At 41.2% G+C, this 17440-nt stretch overlaps 1 protein-coding gene across 1 annotated transcript in view; it reads left to right on the forward strand.

Annotated features, from left to right (window-relative positions):
- Window positions 1-17440, forward strand: part of ATP6V0A4 (ATPase H+ transporting V0 subunit a4) — a 563239-nt gene that overhangs the window by 234908 nt on the left and 310891 nt on the right. Inside the window, exon 8 of the mRNA XM_044088210.1 lies at window positions 4751-4833. Within this exon, the coding sequence (XP_043944145.1) occupies window positions 4751-4833 (83 nt within the window). The remainder of the gene's footprint in view (window positions 1-4750; window positions 4834-17440) is intronic.

Raw genomic sequence — 17440 nt, forward strand, 5'->3', positions numbered from 1 at the left:
CCTATCTATGTCAAGCAGAGTTCCTCATTAGCACTCTTCAAGAAAAATCTTGATGATTGGATGGGAGATAGGAAATTCACCCCAAGGATCACTTCTGTGGCTCTGCTCGACAGGGGCATAGGAAAATAACTTTCTTGGGTGGCGAAAGCCAGGGAATCTTGTTGGCTAGGCTTACATAGGCCCTTGGGCCCATAGCCTAGTACCTACCGATGAACTTATGAACAAGGGAGCACTAAAGTACATTTGAATTGCCAGTTGCTCAATGAGTAGGGGATCCATGTAAGAATGTTTCTTCTCTTTTAGAAATGCCTTTACATTGTAAACCTCCTCAAGCCTCTTTCCACTATGTGCAGTTATTACTGCATTTAAGAAGTTGAAAAAAAATCACGTAAGGGTTATACTGGTATCAGTTTGAAAGCTCTTCCAGAAGTAAGAAAATGAATTTAAAAAATGTGGCCATATCAGTAAATGAATGTCAATGCTAGGATTTGTGGCCCACAGATTTTCACCAGACCTAAACCCACCCGCATAAAAGCAGAGGAATTACAGAATGGGTAAACCTCATTGACAGACTCTGTCAGTGGAAATGGTATAATTAGTGGTATGGAAAGGAAGCTCTGGCTTCAAAATGGCAGAAGTAATATCTTCCGCTGGAGTTCAGTCCTTTACTGGTGAAGAGAATTTTGAGTGCTGTCACTCCTAGCCACTGAGAGATCAGTCTGAAATGTACTAATGAGAAATTGGATTACATGAGACATTGTAAGTGCAAAATGTATAAAAATACTTGACATTGTCCAAACAAACAACATATTCAACATACCTAGCTATGGTACTTACTCTACTGGTCCCTCTCACATTCATAGTCTAGAAAGTTCCCACTACTTTCCTGCCTGGAAATAGCCTACTGATGAAGTCTAGGGCATTGGAATAGAAACACAATATGCATGCAACCATTCACATGGAATAGCATCTAGTGCTTACTGTCAAACTGAAATAGACTTCATCTGGCAGGTAACAGATGTAGAACTAAAGGAATAATATTTCTAAGAGTAGTACAGGTCAACCTTCAGTAATCTGCCTCACTGTAATCCAGTTCCCTCGCTAATCTGGCTATGATTTCAAAAACTCCACACACTTACTGTGCACGGCATTTGGTTCTACTACATTTGCCTATGTGTTGACATGATGGCCTCAGTAAATAAAGGAAGTACATCTCATGCGGTGAAGTGAAAACACCATGCATTATCCATTAAAGATAAGGTTGATATCCTGAAAAAGTGGACAGTGGTGTATTGGTAAAGAGCTTGTGCTAGTGTTATAACATTGGCTCTTCCACAGTTTATGATAAAAAAAAAACAAAAAGAAAAACTTCTGCATTTTTTTGCAGACGGTGGCTCAATGAAACACATGTGCATAAGAAACAATGAGATGGGAAGAGTTTGGAACTTGATAAAGTGTTGATAAAGTGGTTTAAGCTTCATGTGAGTGAAGGCGTTGAAGTGTCTGGAGATATGGTAAAGGAACAAGCAAGAGTGTTTCATGAAGAACTAGGTCTAGATTATGAGTGTGACTATCGTAAAGGCTGGCTTCCTCAGTTCAAGCATTGCCATGGTTTACAGTTTCGCTCAGTGTGTGGTGAAAAATGCTCAGCAGATAAAGAAGCAGCAGCCAAGTTTGTTAACGAGTTCACCAAGTTAGTTTTCAATGAAAAATTAAGCCCCAAGCACATGTACAATGCTGATGAAACTGCCTTGTATTGTTGATGAACACCAAGGGGAACACTAACAACAACTGATGCAGAATTGCCAGCAGGTCTTAAAGCCTCTAAAGATCATGTAACTGTGCTTGGCTGCTTTAATGCTGCATGAACCCACAGGTATAAGTTACTGGTCATTGACAAAAGTTACTGCCCAGGGCATTCAAAAGTATTAGCATTTTCCTGTAATTTACCGTGCTAACAAAACAGGATGGATTACAAGTAGCATCACACTAGAATGGCTCAAAAATTATCTTGTTCCTGAAACATAAGCTCACTGTAACTCTGTTGGCCCAGACCACAATTGTAAGACAATGCTTATTTTGATCAACTGCTCAGCACACCCAAAAGTAGAACTGCTGGTAAAAAACAATGTTTTAGGTATCTACTTGCCACCTAACAGTACATCAATTCAACCCCTGGACAACGGCGTATTACGTTCCTTCAAGTCGAAGTATTGTTCCCTGTTTATGAGGCACCTAAGTGCAATTAATGCTGGTAAACAAGACCAGGAATTTCTAATGGAATTTCATATGAAAGAGATGATTTACTGTGCTGCTAATCCTTGGCAGTCTGTGGAGCCAGCCACACTGAAGAATGGTTGGCATAAATTATGGCCAGGTTTAATGTCTGAGTATATACGTGGTGAGGAGACTGGAAACAATTTTTTAGGCTTTAGGGTTTTCAAGGAAAAACAAACGATATGTGAACAGTTTACTTTTGCTCAAGATCTAACTAACCCTGTTGCCAAGGATCTTGCATTGAGAGTGGGGTGATGATAATGTTGAAGACTGGATGAATGTAGATGAGGATGAGCCCAATGTTCTTTACTATCTTGACTCGGACATTGTGCAGACGGTTGTACAGCCAGAGAAAGAAGATAGTGGAGGAGAAAGCAGTAATGAAGATGAGGAATTTGTAGAAGAGAGACTTTCACTTGACAGGCTAATTGATTTGACAGCTGAATTACTGAAAGGATTACAGCAACGGAGTTTTATTACTGAACAAGAAATAATGAGTATTTATATGCTGCCGAATAAACTAATCAGAGAGAGACAAAAATATGTGAAACAGCTAAGCTTGCAAGATATGTTCAAAAAATTGCTAGAAAATGAAAAAGAGGGGAAACACTTCAAAACCCAGAGCTAAGCTAGCAACTTCTGCTCGCCCAGATGTATCCTTTATTTGCTGAAATGTACAAATATTACCTGTGCATGTACAGTACATCCCCTCATTAAAATTTCACTTGCTGCTTCATTAAATGTTTCTGTTTTCCTTATTATCCAGGTCATACTGATTTACATCAGTTACATGACATTTTAAAGGTATGATATAGTATTTAGCTACTGCCTACAAGTGATCCTTCTGTTATCCGTCATTTTCACCAATGCAGCACTCCTCAGGTTCCCATTGTTCTGGATTCATGAATGTCTAACTATATATGATTTGAAAAGGTTAAGCAGATTATGTAAGAAGGTAGAGTGTTACTATGCAGTGTTTAAGTTACGTTGTTAAAAGAGGTAAGGGAAGAGTAGGCAGAAGTTGGTTCAACTATTCAGTCTATCATTTGTATTTGTTTTTTGATTTATTTTCTTCAAAAAACACTGTGCTCAGCAGATGTTAGCAAATACTTTGATATGAAATGCTATCACAGTTTCAATTAACTGCTTAGTCATTTATTTTTACTCCCTGCCTTTGCTGAGATGTCTTCACTGATAGTGCAGGTATGTTTTTAGAAACACAATGACACAGGAAGATGCTGACAGGAGCAGAACCATGGACCATTGAGTCCAGCTTGAGCAACTGCCTCTCAGCTAACCATTCTTTAGACTGCATCACTGCCTCAGATATTTCAGAACCACATCACCTCTTGTTGAGGTACTTGTTCTTCACTTCTGTCTTGAGCTATCACAATTCTAGCTGTCATCCATGCCCCCTCTCTCTCTTCTGTCCTCCCCTTTCAACTCAACCTCACCAAGCAGGCCCCATAACATAGCAGTGAAATCAAATATACTCTCCGTCTTCTCTTATTCTTACAAATGACAGTCCATCTGTTTAAATCTCCCCATATATCACATCCTCTTGATTCTTCTGTTCCCTTCACTGTTCTTATAACTGCATTGCACACTTCCTGCCAGCTCAATTTCTTTTCTTGTGACAAAAACTGGACACAGTAAATGAGGTGCAGTGTTGTCTTCATTCTCTAGAATACATTTCCCATGCTTTACGGCCCAGTTTCCTGTTGACAGCCACTACTTCATTTCACATTGTGCAGCACAAATCAGCTTATATGTGTTTGCTAGCTATAAATCCTTTTACACTTTAATTGTTCTTAACACCACCCACCAAACATTTATGTTTTATGTATTTGCACTCCAAAGTGCGTAACTTGTATTCTTCTTTGCATCGCAGTTCCTAGCTCTCAGCAGTCTTTTTGGAAGTCCGTTCCTCTGTCTGATGAACTATGCAGTCCTGATGTCATAAACATATAGGATGATCATACTTTCCAAACTCAGGTTGTTACCAAAATAACTCAATAAGAATTGCCCCGGATCTAAACTTTGCAGTACTTAGCTTTGTATTAATATATCACTCCTATATGCTAGGGAGGTTATAGACCCCTTGACATTTAATTGCTATACTTTTTTATACATTTCAGTAAATATGTCGTGTAGCAGTCAGTAAATATATTTTTTTTGTAGCACTCAGAATTTTTTGTAAAAAAAACACTACTGTTATCTTTGCACACCATTTTGTTCACATATTCATTTATTTCTCTTGTTCAGCTGAATGATTCATCTAAATAAAAACATATCCACCTTATACTTTGTCTTAATATTAAAAATACATTAACATAATCTTAACAGCACAGATTTTACAACAAACTGTTGTGCTCTGTTTGATACTTGCAAAACTATGGCATTCTTATTTACTGCAAAATGGTAAGAAATGTCAATAAGGGCATTTTTAATAAAATGTATATTTCTGTCACAGAGAGAACCCATGAAGAAGAACACCTTTATCATATTCTTTCAAGGAGAACAGCTCAAGCAAAAAATCAAAAAAATATGTGAAGGGTAAGAGGTGTAACTTGTAAGACAAGTTTTTTTGTGAGAAGAATATAATGAAAGAGGTTAACAAAACATTAGTCACTGCATTCCAAAATCGACTGAGATGATAATACACCTAGAACAAGATTTTATGTCAGTCTGTGTCACATATCTCTTCCTGATGGTAGTTTAAAGTGCACTGAACTTGCTAGTTCAGGTATTACTATTATAGTTTCAGGTTGTAAGAATTATTCTCTACTATTCTGCATCAACAAACCTTTAAACCAGGAAATTTAAATCAAAGCAAACATATTAAGAAATTTATTTAGAAATCAGCTGCATTATTCAGTTTGTCTCGGATCTGGTTTCTGTTTTCTCAGTATTTCTCCCTTTAGTCTCAGTCACCAAGCCAGTGGTTTGTCCCCCATGCATCTCCAAGCTACTCTTTGGACACTGCTGGAGTGGGAGATGTACATGTACCAAGCAGTGCCCAATTCAGTGGGGATGGGCAGTAGTGCCATGAACCATGGAATCATCTAGTAAGAAATGGGGGCAGTTTTTTTGGCCCCAGTGATAGTGGCAAGCTAAGAGATTCTGATTTATACCATGGGCTCTTTCTACTCATTGCAGGTCTCTAACTGCAATGCTATATCTAATAAATCTTGCAACAGCAGTGCACCAAATAATGGAGTCTACCTTCTCTGAAGCAGGGCGATGTTTAGTGGACTGTTGATACACTTTCTGAGGTACCAGCGTTTTACAGATTCATAACTGCACATGTGTATTAGACCTTTATACTCACAACCTTTCCTTGAGCATACTAGCAACCACAAATGTTACCTCACTCTACACAAGTATCACACATAAGATCAGTGCTACTGTCTGTCTTGAATACTTACAGGACAAAGCAAATCATCAGACTACAGAGGACAGCACAGTGTTTCTACTGACACAACTAACTTTAATGAAAAGTTTTATGTTCTGGTTATGGGAAGTGTAATTGGCATTAGAATGGCATTACAGTTGCTAAACCTCTTCATGGCAAACTTAGAGGAGGGATTTCTATGTGAATGCATACCCAGACCACTTGTTTACTTCTTTTATTGCTATATTCATAATTTGGAATATGGTACAGAGTCCCTTAAGACTTTCTTTACAACCATGTCTCACTGCAGAGGTGTATTGCTTACATTGTTTGATTTGGAGATGTTTTGCTTACTATATTAAATGATGTTACATGTTTTTACTCTTAGTTTGAGGTCATTGTACTTCCACCATTTCTTAACCTAGTCTAACCCAATTGTGTGTCAGTGGTGGAACAAACTACAGCTCCCTATTTACAGTTGTCTGCAAACTTAGATAACCATAGGCTAGGAATATTGGCTTGAAGGTATGAGAAATGGAAGCCATATAGAGTCCAACACTGAATCCTATGATACACCACTGGTATCTTTTTCGCTACTGTGACCACATGGGTTCTGTCAGACAACCAAATTAACACGTTTGTCAATGCTATTAGAATAAGGAACAGTATCTAAGGCCTTGGCAAAGTTTGGATATGCTCTATGTAGTGCATAATCCCTATCTATGGCTTTTGTAAACTTCTTATAGAAATTAACAAGGTGAAAGTGGTAGAACATGGCTTTGACATAGCTAAATTGATGACGGTATAGGACTAAGAGATCTTTGCAGTGACCAGATCAATGTGGTCTGAGATAATATGCTCTGTAGCTTTATATATGAGGTTAATTAAACTAATGGGCCTATAATTACCATGGTCCACCCTTTTGTAAAACCATTAAGTATTTTTTTCTGCATTTTCGACTTTTTGTGCCTTTCGACGACTATTTCTGCCTATTTTATTCAGTTATTACCTGTTTTTACTGTTTTTAATAGCTTGAATTGTTTGTTGCACTTCCTTGTTTAAGTTCTGCTTAAAAGTTAAACAATAGGCTAATACACTCAAGTGTACTAGCTTTTGATAGCAATTAATCGAAAAACACAGCATTTATTGTATTTTCTGTCTATCTGTTAAAAAAAACTTGAAAAAAACAAAAAAAATACTCTTGTTTTCCATACTTTCCTAATAGTTTGTTCCAGTGATCAGATTTTGCAGATCCCTGGGCTTTGTCTTGGTTCCTGTGCTTCTCCATTTTCCTTGTTTGGTCAGGGGGAAGTTTCTTTACTCACCAGTGAGAGTGGGGAGTACTGAGCTGCCTGTTTGTCCTCAGAGGAGTGGTTTAAGGCAGTAACTTGTAGTTTATTGGCCATTTTGGGTCATTTCCTGTCTTTTCCAGCCCCCTGCTATAAAGCACGCTTTAGCGCGTAGTTGCCACAGGAGCACATAAGAGCAGCGGCGGTTAATTAAGGTTAAACTATTCGGGCTACCTAAAGTCCACTCTTCAAATTTTCCCTTAGAACAGCTTTCCTTGAACTGTACTGCTGATCAAGCCAGCGTATTCTATATCTAAAAAGTTCAGCTCTACTTGATTCCTAAGTAGACTATTCTCTATCTGTAAAGCCTAGCACTTGCTCCTAAAGTACTTTTTACTTTGATATAGCACTTTCATTATACATAGTACCCCACCAGCCTAAAACCCCTTTTTCGATCACCCACATCCCCCGAAGTCTTTTCAAACTCATCTACATAAAGTTTTTGTCTATTCCTTCTAGCATGTCAAGGGATCAGTTGCTAGTGTCCTCTCCTGCTCAGCTGGTGAATCTGGGAATATTGAGGCAATGTTACAATTGCCTCATGCACACAGACAACCCTCTCCTTCTCCCACAAAACACAAATACATGCGAGAGATGCAACTATATAGCCAAACTGGAGGCTGAGCTCTCTCAAAATAGGACTGGCAAGACCAGACAGGAGGAGAAGGTAACCACACACACCACAAACCCAGTCTCACATAGTACTATCAAAACTTCAAATCATACACATAAACACACAAAAACATACTCGGAGGCTCTGATCAAAAATCTACCAAAACAGCAGAGGCCACCAAAGCAGACACCCAAACAACTGCCACCTCAGGACACAACACATGCAACACATAGACCACAAAGTCAGTGTGCCAAACAGTCACAGCCCTTAAGGCCAAACACAATGCCAGACACACTCGTCATTGGTGACTCCATAGTCAGACACACTGACGTCCCGCTCACCAGATTGAGTAAGGAGAAGGTCACAGTAAGCTGCCTGTCGGGCACTAGAATTCGCCACATAACGCAAGCACTCGGGTCTCTCAACAGCAGGTACAAGTACGACTCAGTCATTGTCCATGCTGGTGTGAACGACCTGAGACGTACCTCCCTGGACTACATGAAAAGAGACATAGAGGAGCTCTCTGATTATGTAGCCCAGGCAGGTATGACCCTGACCTTGAGCAGTATCCTACCTTCACCAAGAATGATGCCACAATACAGAGACAAGATTATCAGCTTTAATAATTGGCTTAAACTCTGGTGTCATTCAAAGGGGATCCAATGTCTGTCTGCCTGGGATGACATGTTGGACAAGGCTGCAAGGGACGGCTTGCACCTGTCACTCCTGGGCTTCCGGATATTGGCAAAGGCTCTTACCACCCCCATAGTGCCTTTTTTAGGCAAGGCTCAAATTCTAAACCTACCACCCTAGAACACAAAAAAGGAAAAAAAACTAAGGGTAATGCTGCTCAATGCCAGAAGTCTCAACCTCAAGATGCACGCACTTGAAGCCCTTCTCAGTATGGAGAACATCGTTGTCTGTGCTGTGACTGAAACCTGGTTCAAGGCTCCTGAGAGCACCCCGGCACTATCAGGTTTTACCTCATATCATGCGTTCCGGCCCCAAAATCCGGACAACACCAAGAAAGGAGGGGGGGGTGTCCATATTCATCAAGGACACCCACACCTCAAGGTTGGTGGCAACGCACAATGCATCGGAGACCATCCAGGTGCAATTAACCATAGGCAAGACTGCTCTGCATTTTGTAGCATGTTACAGGCCACCCTCTCAAACTCAAGAACCTCACATAGCTTTCCTGAAAACACTGGAGGGGATAAATGTTTCTCCAAACACCATCATACTAGGTGATTTCAACTATCCGAATATAGACTGGGATCACTACTCAAGCCCCAACACTCTAGCCCCAAGGTTCCTAGAGTTCATAAACTCAAATGCCATGGAACAACTAGTCACCATCCCCACAAGAGGAGAAAACGTACTAGATCTCATCATCACAAACATGGGGTCACAATGTTCAACACTGGAAGTATACCCCTCACTGGTGAGATCAGATCATAAACTAATCTCACTGGAAGTCCACATCCCGCCCCCACCCCAGATAAAAAAGACCACAGTGAAGAACTTCTCAAAAGCCGACTTCACACTTCTAAAGACTAGTGTGGTCTCTTTCAAGGCCCCCAAGCCTGCAGAAACCATTACTCAAGCCGCTGACTCACTTACAAATGCCTTCTACCAGCACCTACAGGACTGCATGGATCAGGCAATCCCAAACAAAACAAAGAATATTTTACCAAAGGCAAGCGTCCAGTCTGGTGGACCCCAGCCATAAACAAGCTCTACAACAAAAGGAAGAAGCTACTACAAGATAGAGCAAAATCCTTAAAAGGGAAGACACCCTTGATCATCATAAGTAAAAAACTAAGATCTCTCATAAAATCATCCAAGGCAAATTTTGAGAGAAAAATTGCTAAGGACTCAAAAGACAATCATAAGGCCTTTTTTAGCTATGTTAGAAACCTGGGAGGAAACTCCCAGATATGCTCAGAATTAGTTCAAAATGATGTAAAAATCACTGAACCTACAGACATTGCCAACATACTGGCTGACAGGTTCAGTGCAAATTTCTACCCAAAAGGAGAAATATCTATACCAGAGGATTGTAGCCCCCCAAACATCTCAAACGCTCAGGTGAGAACTGCTCTCTCCAAGGCGAAAAACACAGCATCCATGGGACCAGATGGTGTCCCCGGTTGTGTGCTCCACGAACTCAATGAGGAATTAAACCTGCAGTTAGGGCAGCTGTTTAATCTTAGCCTCACCTCAGGATACGTTCCCAAGGAGTGGCGTACGGCAACTGTGGTCCCACTTCACAAAGGCGGTGCCTCCACCAACCCTGGAAATTACCGTCCCATCAGCTTGACAAGCCTGGTCTGCAAAGCTATGGAGAGGATCATAATGGAACTCATAAATAAAGACATAGTGGACTTGCAGACATTGGATCCAACCCAGTTTGGCTTTGTCAAAGGCAGATCATGCCTTTTAAACTTGGTTGACTTTTTCGAAACAGTCACCAAGGCCATTGATGAGGGCAAGGCAGTCCACACAGCCTACCCTGACCTGGCAAAGGCCTTCGACACAATACCCCACTCAGGTATCATTGAAAAGCTCACCAGCTTAAATGTAAACCCATACATCACAAGATGGGTTGCAAACTGGCTAAGTGACAGAACCCACAGGGTCAGAGTTGCTGGCGCCATGTCAGACTCAAAGCCTGTAACAAGTGGTGTCCCACAGGGCTCAGTCCTGGGCCCACTCTTGTTCGGCATCTACTTTTCAGAAGTACAAGCAAACACAGGAGGATTATGGCTGACAAAGTTTGCAGATGACTGCAAACTGGGCGCCATAGTCGAGAACACATCTGACACAGATATCCTTCAGAAGGGTCTTATAGAAATGGATAACTGGTGCCAGAGCCATGGCCTAAAGTTAAACGCCAAAAAATGCATAGTCATACCCTTCGGGAAAAACAAGGTTACCCCTAGCTACCATATAGGTGGCAATCCACTAAGCACAGAAGAGGTTATCAGGGATCTGGGGACCCAGGTTGACAGTAACCTTTCGTTTGACACTCACGTTGCCAAAGTAGTTAGGAAGACCTTCTACATTGCCCACCTGATCATGAAGGGATTCACATCTAGATCAAGGGAGGTCATCATTCCCCTGTACTCATCACTCATCAGACCAATGATTGAGTACAATGCCCCATTTGGAATGTATCTGACCCGACACCTGCAGCAATTGGAAAGGCCCCAAAAGTTCCTCACCAAAAGGATAAAGGGTCTCAAAAATATGTCTTATGCTGCCCGACTGAAGGAACTCCAGCTCTATTCAGTCGCTTACCGTCTGCTCAGAGGTGACCTGTGCCTAACATACAAGGCCATGACCAACCCGAAATTGATGAACATGCTTCACCTCAAAAAATCTAAATCCATCAGAACTACAAGGGCAGGAGACTTAAACCTTAACACGGTTATTAATATTACATGCTGGAGGGACAGATTCATCACCCAGAGACTCCCTATGCTGTGGAACAAAATCCTGGTACATGTGAGGCAGAGCACCTCGCTGGCTTTGTTCAAGAGAAATCTTGACCAATGGATGGGAGATCGCAGGTATACCCCAGGGATTACCTCAGTGTCACTGCTTGACAGAGGCACAGCAAAATAATGGACATAGTATCCTTCAAACTAAAGGGGTGGCGAAAGCCACAAAACTCTGGGCTAGGCTTATAAATGCCCTTAGGCAGATAGCCTAGTATGAACCTATGAACCTATGAACCATTACAATGTCTGTTTTCTAGGACTTTGTTAATGTAACCAGTGGAGAAGCTTGAATTAAAGACGTTAAGTAGTAGTAGTTTGGATAGACCATATTAGATAATCAGATACGTTTGTTATCAGAGCCAATGATGAGGTGTTCTTCCCTTTGGAGGGGGCTGAGAGGACTTGTTCCATAGTAATTATAGGGGATGGCTGGGAATTCTGGAATTAAGTGAGAGAATCGCTAATTGTCAAACTCAAATCAACGAAAGCTCAATTAAGCAAACGTCCTAGGGAACAAAAGTAGTAGGCCAGCAACCTTCCGTAAGAAATACAACAAAATTTAAAACCCTGCAAAGTGGGGGGGCTTCTTCCCCTCACCTCCCCTAACTAAATATCCCAACTCCAAGATTGCACTACAGTGGGGAAAAGGGCAAATTCCTGACAATGGCCAGCCACGTCCTTTCCCTAGGAAATTTTTTACTGACATGATCATTCGCTCAATTGAGCTTTCACCGAATAGGGTTCAATAATTAGAGATTTGCTTAATTAAGCTTTTGACAAAGTGATATAGACCTGGGTAGAATAAAATTTGCACTTAATATATCAGTTAGGATCCTGATTATTCTTTTGTGGGTGACAGTGAGCAGCATTATTGTAAATAGCTCTAAAATTAGTTATTAACTTCCTCACATAATTAACTGAAAATGTATTATTAATTTTGGGTTCATATTTAGCCTTGGGATTCCTAATGGTACAATTAAATTCTTTGTTAATTAGTTTGTGTGCTCTCAAACAGAAGCATAGCTGCCCTGCGTACAAGATGCTAAGGGGTGCAATCATTAGTGCTGAGAATGGCTTTTTTATTTTCTCAAATTTTTCTTGCTTCTCATGTCAACACATAAGGGAACTACAGACTTGGACTGATCCTCATCTGACTGCTGAGGGGTATCACGTCAAGGAATGCCATCGAGCACCAGATTACCCAGCTACAGGATTACTCAAGATGGATAGAATGAGACTTCATTAGCATTAAATATTTTTTCTCTTGCTGTGTATTTTTATGGGTATATGTTCATATAGGAGGCATTTAAATTTCCTATTATATTTAGCTCAGATAGTGTCTGTCTTACTAATGCAAGTTAGCATCTTCTCATCAGCTGAGTGTACTAAGTAGAGGGAGAGCATTTGGGCAGGCCTACCCCCTTAGTTCCCTAATCTTGAACTATCTTCTGTTTCCTCCCTCTCCACTTAGAAAAAAAAAAAAGAAATGTTGCACTTTATTCAGCTGCTTTTATTGTAATTGTGTTCTTCATACTTTATTACCTTATTTTTGCTATGTGCTCTTAAGTATTCAAGTGCTTTTATTCTGCTGCATTTATTACAGCTTGTTAGTAGCCCAATTAAATTTACTTTTTATTCCAAGCATTTTAAGCTTTGGTCTTAGCACTTGTGCTTCAGGCCAGTTACTTTACATTTAAGAAGGTTCTTGTGGTCTACACTCTTGTAGACAATCCCTTAACAAAACCCTCTTTCCATTAAGTCTGGCCAAGCATTCAGAACACTATGTCTGGACATATCCAATCACTTTCTAATGCCAGCCTGGTTGACATGGGCATACTGAGACAGTATTGCAACTGCCTCATGTTTAATGACAACCCTCTTCTCCTAGCACATAATTCTTCCACCTGCGAGAAATACTTGTACATCAGTAACCTGGAGTCCAAGTTCACTATCATGCCACAGTCAGCAATCCTGACAAAGACGAGATTGTCAGAACAAACATCACACCACTCACATCACATAGCCAAGCACAACACACACACACCTATGCAATGGTCCTCAATAAAAAAATACCTAAACAGCAGAGACCTCCAAAACACACTCACAAACATTCCACACACAACACCAAACACATCACACACAGCAGACAATATACCAGTATCTCACAAACACAGCCCATAAGGCAAAACAATAAACCATCACAGCCCACAAGGCATAATAAACCAAACACACTAGTCATTGGTGACTCAATTGTGAGACACACATATGTCCCCATTACCAGGCTCAACAAGGAAAATGTCACGGTCAGTTGTCTGTCTGGGGCCAGAATCCACCACATCACGCATGCACTTAAGTCTCTGCACAACAAGTACAAGTACGACTCTGTCATTGTACATGTTGGTGTGAATGACTTAAGATGTACCTACCTGGACTATATGAAGAGAGACGTAATTGAACCCTCAGAGTATGTGTTCCAGGCAAGTATAACCCTAGCCTTAAGCAGCATCCTACCTTCACCAAGAATGATATCACAATACCAATAAAAATAATTGACTTTAACAATTGGCTTAGTTTCTGGTGTCATTCCAAAGGGATCCAGTATCTTATCTGCCTGGGATGACATGGTCGACAGGCCTAGATACTTTGCCAGAGATGGCCTTCACCTGTCACCACGGGGTTTCCAGATCCTGGCCAAGGCTCTTACCTCCCTCATTGTGCCTTTTTTAGGCAATGTCCCAAAGACAAACCTTCCAACATAAAAGATCCGTCGAAAAGCAAATTGAAGGTCATGCTGCTTAACATTAGCAGCCTAAACCTGAAAATGGATGCACTGGAAGCCCTAACTGGAAGATGCTGATGTCTGTGCAGTCTGGGAAACTTGGTTCAGGGCTACGAAAAGTACCCATGCCTTACCAGGTTATACCTCATTCCAGACGTTCTGACCCCAAAATGAGGTTGGGAAGACTAAGGGTGGTGGAGTCTCTATCTTCATCAAGGACAGGCACACCTCCAGACTGGCTTGCCAGCATGGTGCACTGGAACTACTGCAAGTACAACTGACAGTTGGCAAGACACCCGTCCAAGTTATAGCCAACTATAGACCCCCCCTCCATGACTCAGGACACCCACTCCTCTTACCTGGATCTACTAGACTCCATCAAGGTATCCCCTAACACCATGATCCTTGATGACCTCAACTACCCCACCATAGACTGGGTGAACTATTCTTGCATTAACACACTGTCTCAATGATTTCTCAACTTCATCAGTTCTAATGCACTATACCAGCTTGTCTCATCTCCCACAAAAGGAGATAACATTCTGGACTTGGTTCTCACCAACATGGGTGACCACTGCACCACTCACATAGTATGTCCTTCCATGGTTAGATCAGATCATCGGACTGTCTCATTCAAAGGTTCTATCCCACCCAATCCCAAAGCCGAAATCAAGCTAAAAAACTTCTCAAAAGCTGACTACAACCTCCTAAGGGAGGGTATCTGTAGCTTCACACCACCACCCCCTCCACAGGATGCAGACAACTATGCTGAACAGTATGCCAATGCAGTTTACAAGCACCTGTACAACTGCATAGACTCAACCATACCCAACAGAACTAAAACCTGCTCCTCAAGTAAATACAAACCTGTTTGGTGGACATCCTCTATCAACAGGCTTTACAACAAAAGGAAGAAACTGTTTTCCAAGGATAAAAGGGAATACATTCTGAATTGGAAAAACTCCCTCCTTAGCCTCAACAAGCAAATTAGATCACTAATGAAAACCTCCAAGGCCAATTATGAATCAAAACTACCTCCATAATAAAGGGAAACCATAAAGTTTTCTTCAGTTATGTCAGGAGCCTCAGTGGCAAAACCTAGGTTTGTTCCAAATTAGTGCTTAGCAGTATCACTTACAGTGATCCTTTTGACTTAGCCAACCTGCTAGCAGATAGGTTTAGTGCAAACTTCATCTCCCTGTCCCCCCCAAAGGCCCTTTTGACATCCCAGATACTTTTCCCTCACCTCACATCTCCTTAGATCAAGTGTTACAGGCACTATCCAAGGCAAAAAACACAGCTTCCATGGGACCTGATAGTATCCCAAGATGTATTCTGCACCATCTCCAGCAAGAACTGGCTTTGCCATCGAGCACCCTTTACAACCACAGCCTAAGTACTGGCTTCATTCCAGCAGAGTGGAGAGCCACCATTGTCACCCCCTTGTACAAAGGTGGTGCCACTACTGATGCTGGAAACTATCACCCCATTAGCTTGACAAGTCTGATCTGTAAAGCCATGGAGCATATTATTATCTGTAAAGCCATGGAGCATATTATTATGGCTCTCATAAACAAGGACATAGGCATACTCCAAGCACATGACCCCACCCAGTTCAGATTTGTCAAGGGCAGATCTTGCCTGTTGAACCTGGCTGACTTCTTTGAGACTGTCACCAATGCCCTGAATGAGGGAAGGTCAGTACATACAGCTTACCTTGACTTGTCCAAAGCCTTTGACACAATCCCCCACTCAGGCATCATCAAAAAGCTAACACACCTTGGCTTAAATTCCTATCTCATTAGGTGGGTGGCCAACTGGCTCACTGACAAGGAATTTCAAAGTCAAAATAGGCACCTCCACCTCCAATAGCAGACCTGTCACTAGTGAAGTTCCCCAGGGATCTGTCCTGTGACCCCTACTGTTTGGCATCTATTTCTCTGAGGTACAGGCAAAGACAAAAGGCCTGTGGCTGACCAAGCTTGCCGATGACTGTAAGTTGGGTGCTGTCATTGACTCCCCAGATGATGTTAACATACTACAAGAGCATCGCACAACAATTAATGACTGGTCCGTAAGTCATGGCCTCAAGCTAAATGCAAAAAAAATCTATCATCATACCATTCGGCAAAAATGTGACCCTACTGATTACCACATCAACGGCAATCCCCTAAGCACATAACCTGTAGTGAAAGACCTGGGCACTCAGGTTGATAACCTCACATTTGACTTCATGTAGCGGCAGTAGTCAGAAAAGACTTTTACTTGGTTCATCTCATAAGTAAGGGATTGCATCCGGAAAAAAAGAAGGTTATTACCTCTCTATACTCCTTACTCATTAGACCAATAATTGAGTATAACTCCCCATTTGGGGTGTAGCTCTCCAAACATTTGCACCAACTGGAAAGGCCACTGAAATACCTCACAAAGAGAATACATGGCCTCCGACACCTGTCCTATGCAGACAGGCTCAAATCACTATCACTCTACTCGGTATCGCACAGACTGCTCAGGAGTGATCTGTGTCTCGCCTACAAGGCAATATCGGGCCCTGCCCTACTAGAGATGCTCCATATCTGTAAGTCTAACTCCTCACGCACTACCTACTCAAAAGGCATGAACCTAATATGTGACATTAACAAAACCTGCTGGAGAGACAGGTTTGTCTCCCAGAGGCTGCCCCATCTCTGGAATAGACTTTGCATACACATCAAACAGAACACCTCGCTGACCCTCTTCAAGCGCAACCTTGATGAGTGAATGGGAAACCACAAATTTGTCCCAGGGGTTCCACCTGTGCCTGTCATTTACAGGGGTGACAGCTGCTGACTGAAGTTTATGTTTTGGGGATAAACTCTTGGCTAGGCTTGTAAGAGCCCCAGGGCCATTAGCCTAGCAACCTTCTATGATCCTATGATCCTTATTCTCTTGGCAGTTCCTACTTTTTTATAATGCAAAATCAAAATGCTCAGTACTACTCATTACAAATCCTTCATTAAATCCAACAAGATAAAACCAAGGTCTTTAAACCAGTTTTGATGCTGTAAGCATCTTCTTCACTAACATACATCAACACTAGAGAAATAACATTTATATACAAAAAGGTGCCAAAAATGACATCACTATTGATTTTTTGGCAGCAAATAAAACTATTGTTGCCTGCGATCTTTAACTATTTCCTGATTCCTAGGTTTGGTAGCAATGATCCCTTCTCCTACCGCAGAATCTAAAAAAAACATCAGTTTCCCACATAAATATAAAGGTTGGATCAAAAAACATTTTTTAATAATAACAACCATCCAACAGTTAATATATAGTCTCAAAGGACTACACTGCCACCTTTGTCAGCATTTGAAATTGCTAAATTAGAATTATTTTATAAAGATGTTAAACTTGAACATTTATCTTTGGATAGATTGTCAAAATACTTTTTATAAAGTAATAAACTGGATAATTATTTGATTACAAGATTTTCAAAAACAACCACCTTATAATAAGGGTCTATATCATATGTTCAAAGTT

Source organism: Protopterus annectens, chromosome 11.part0 (assembly GCF_019279795.1).
Source record: "Protopterus annectens isolate FY-2018-M chromosome 11.part0, PAN1.0, whole genome shotgun sequence".
Classification (NCBI taxonomy): Eukaryota; Metazoa; Chordata; order Ceratodontiformes; family Protopteridae; genus Protopterus; species Protopterus annectens.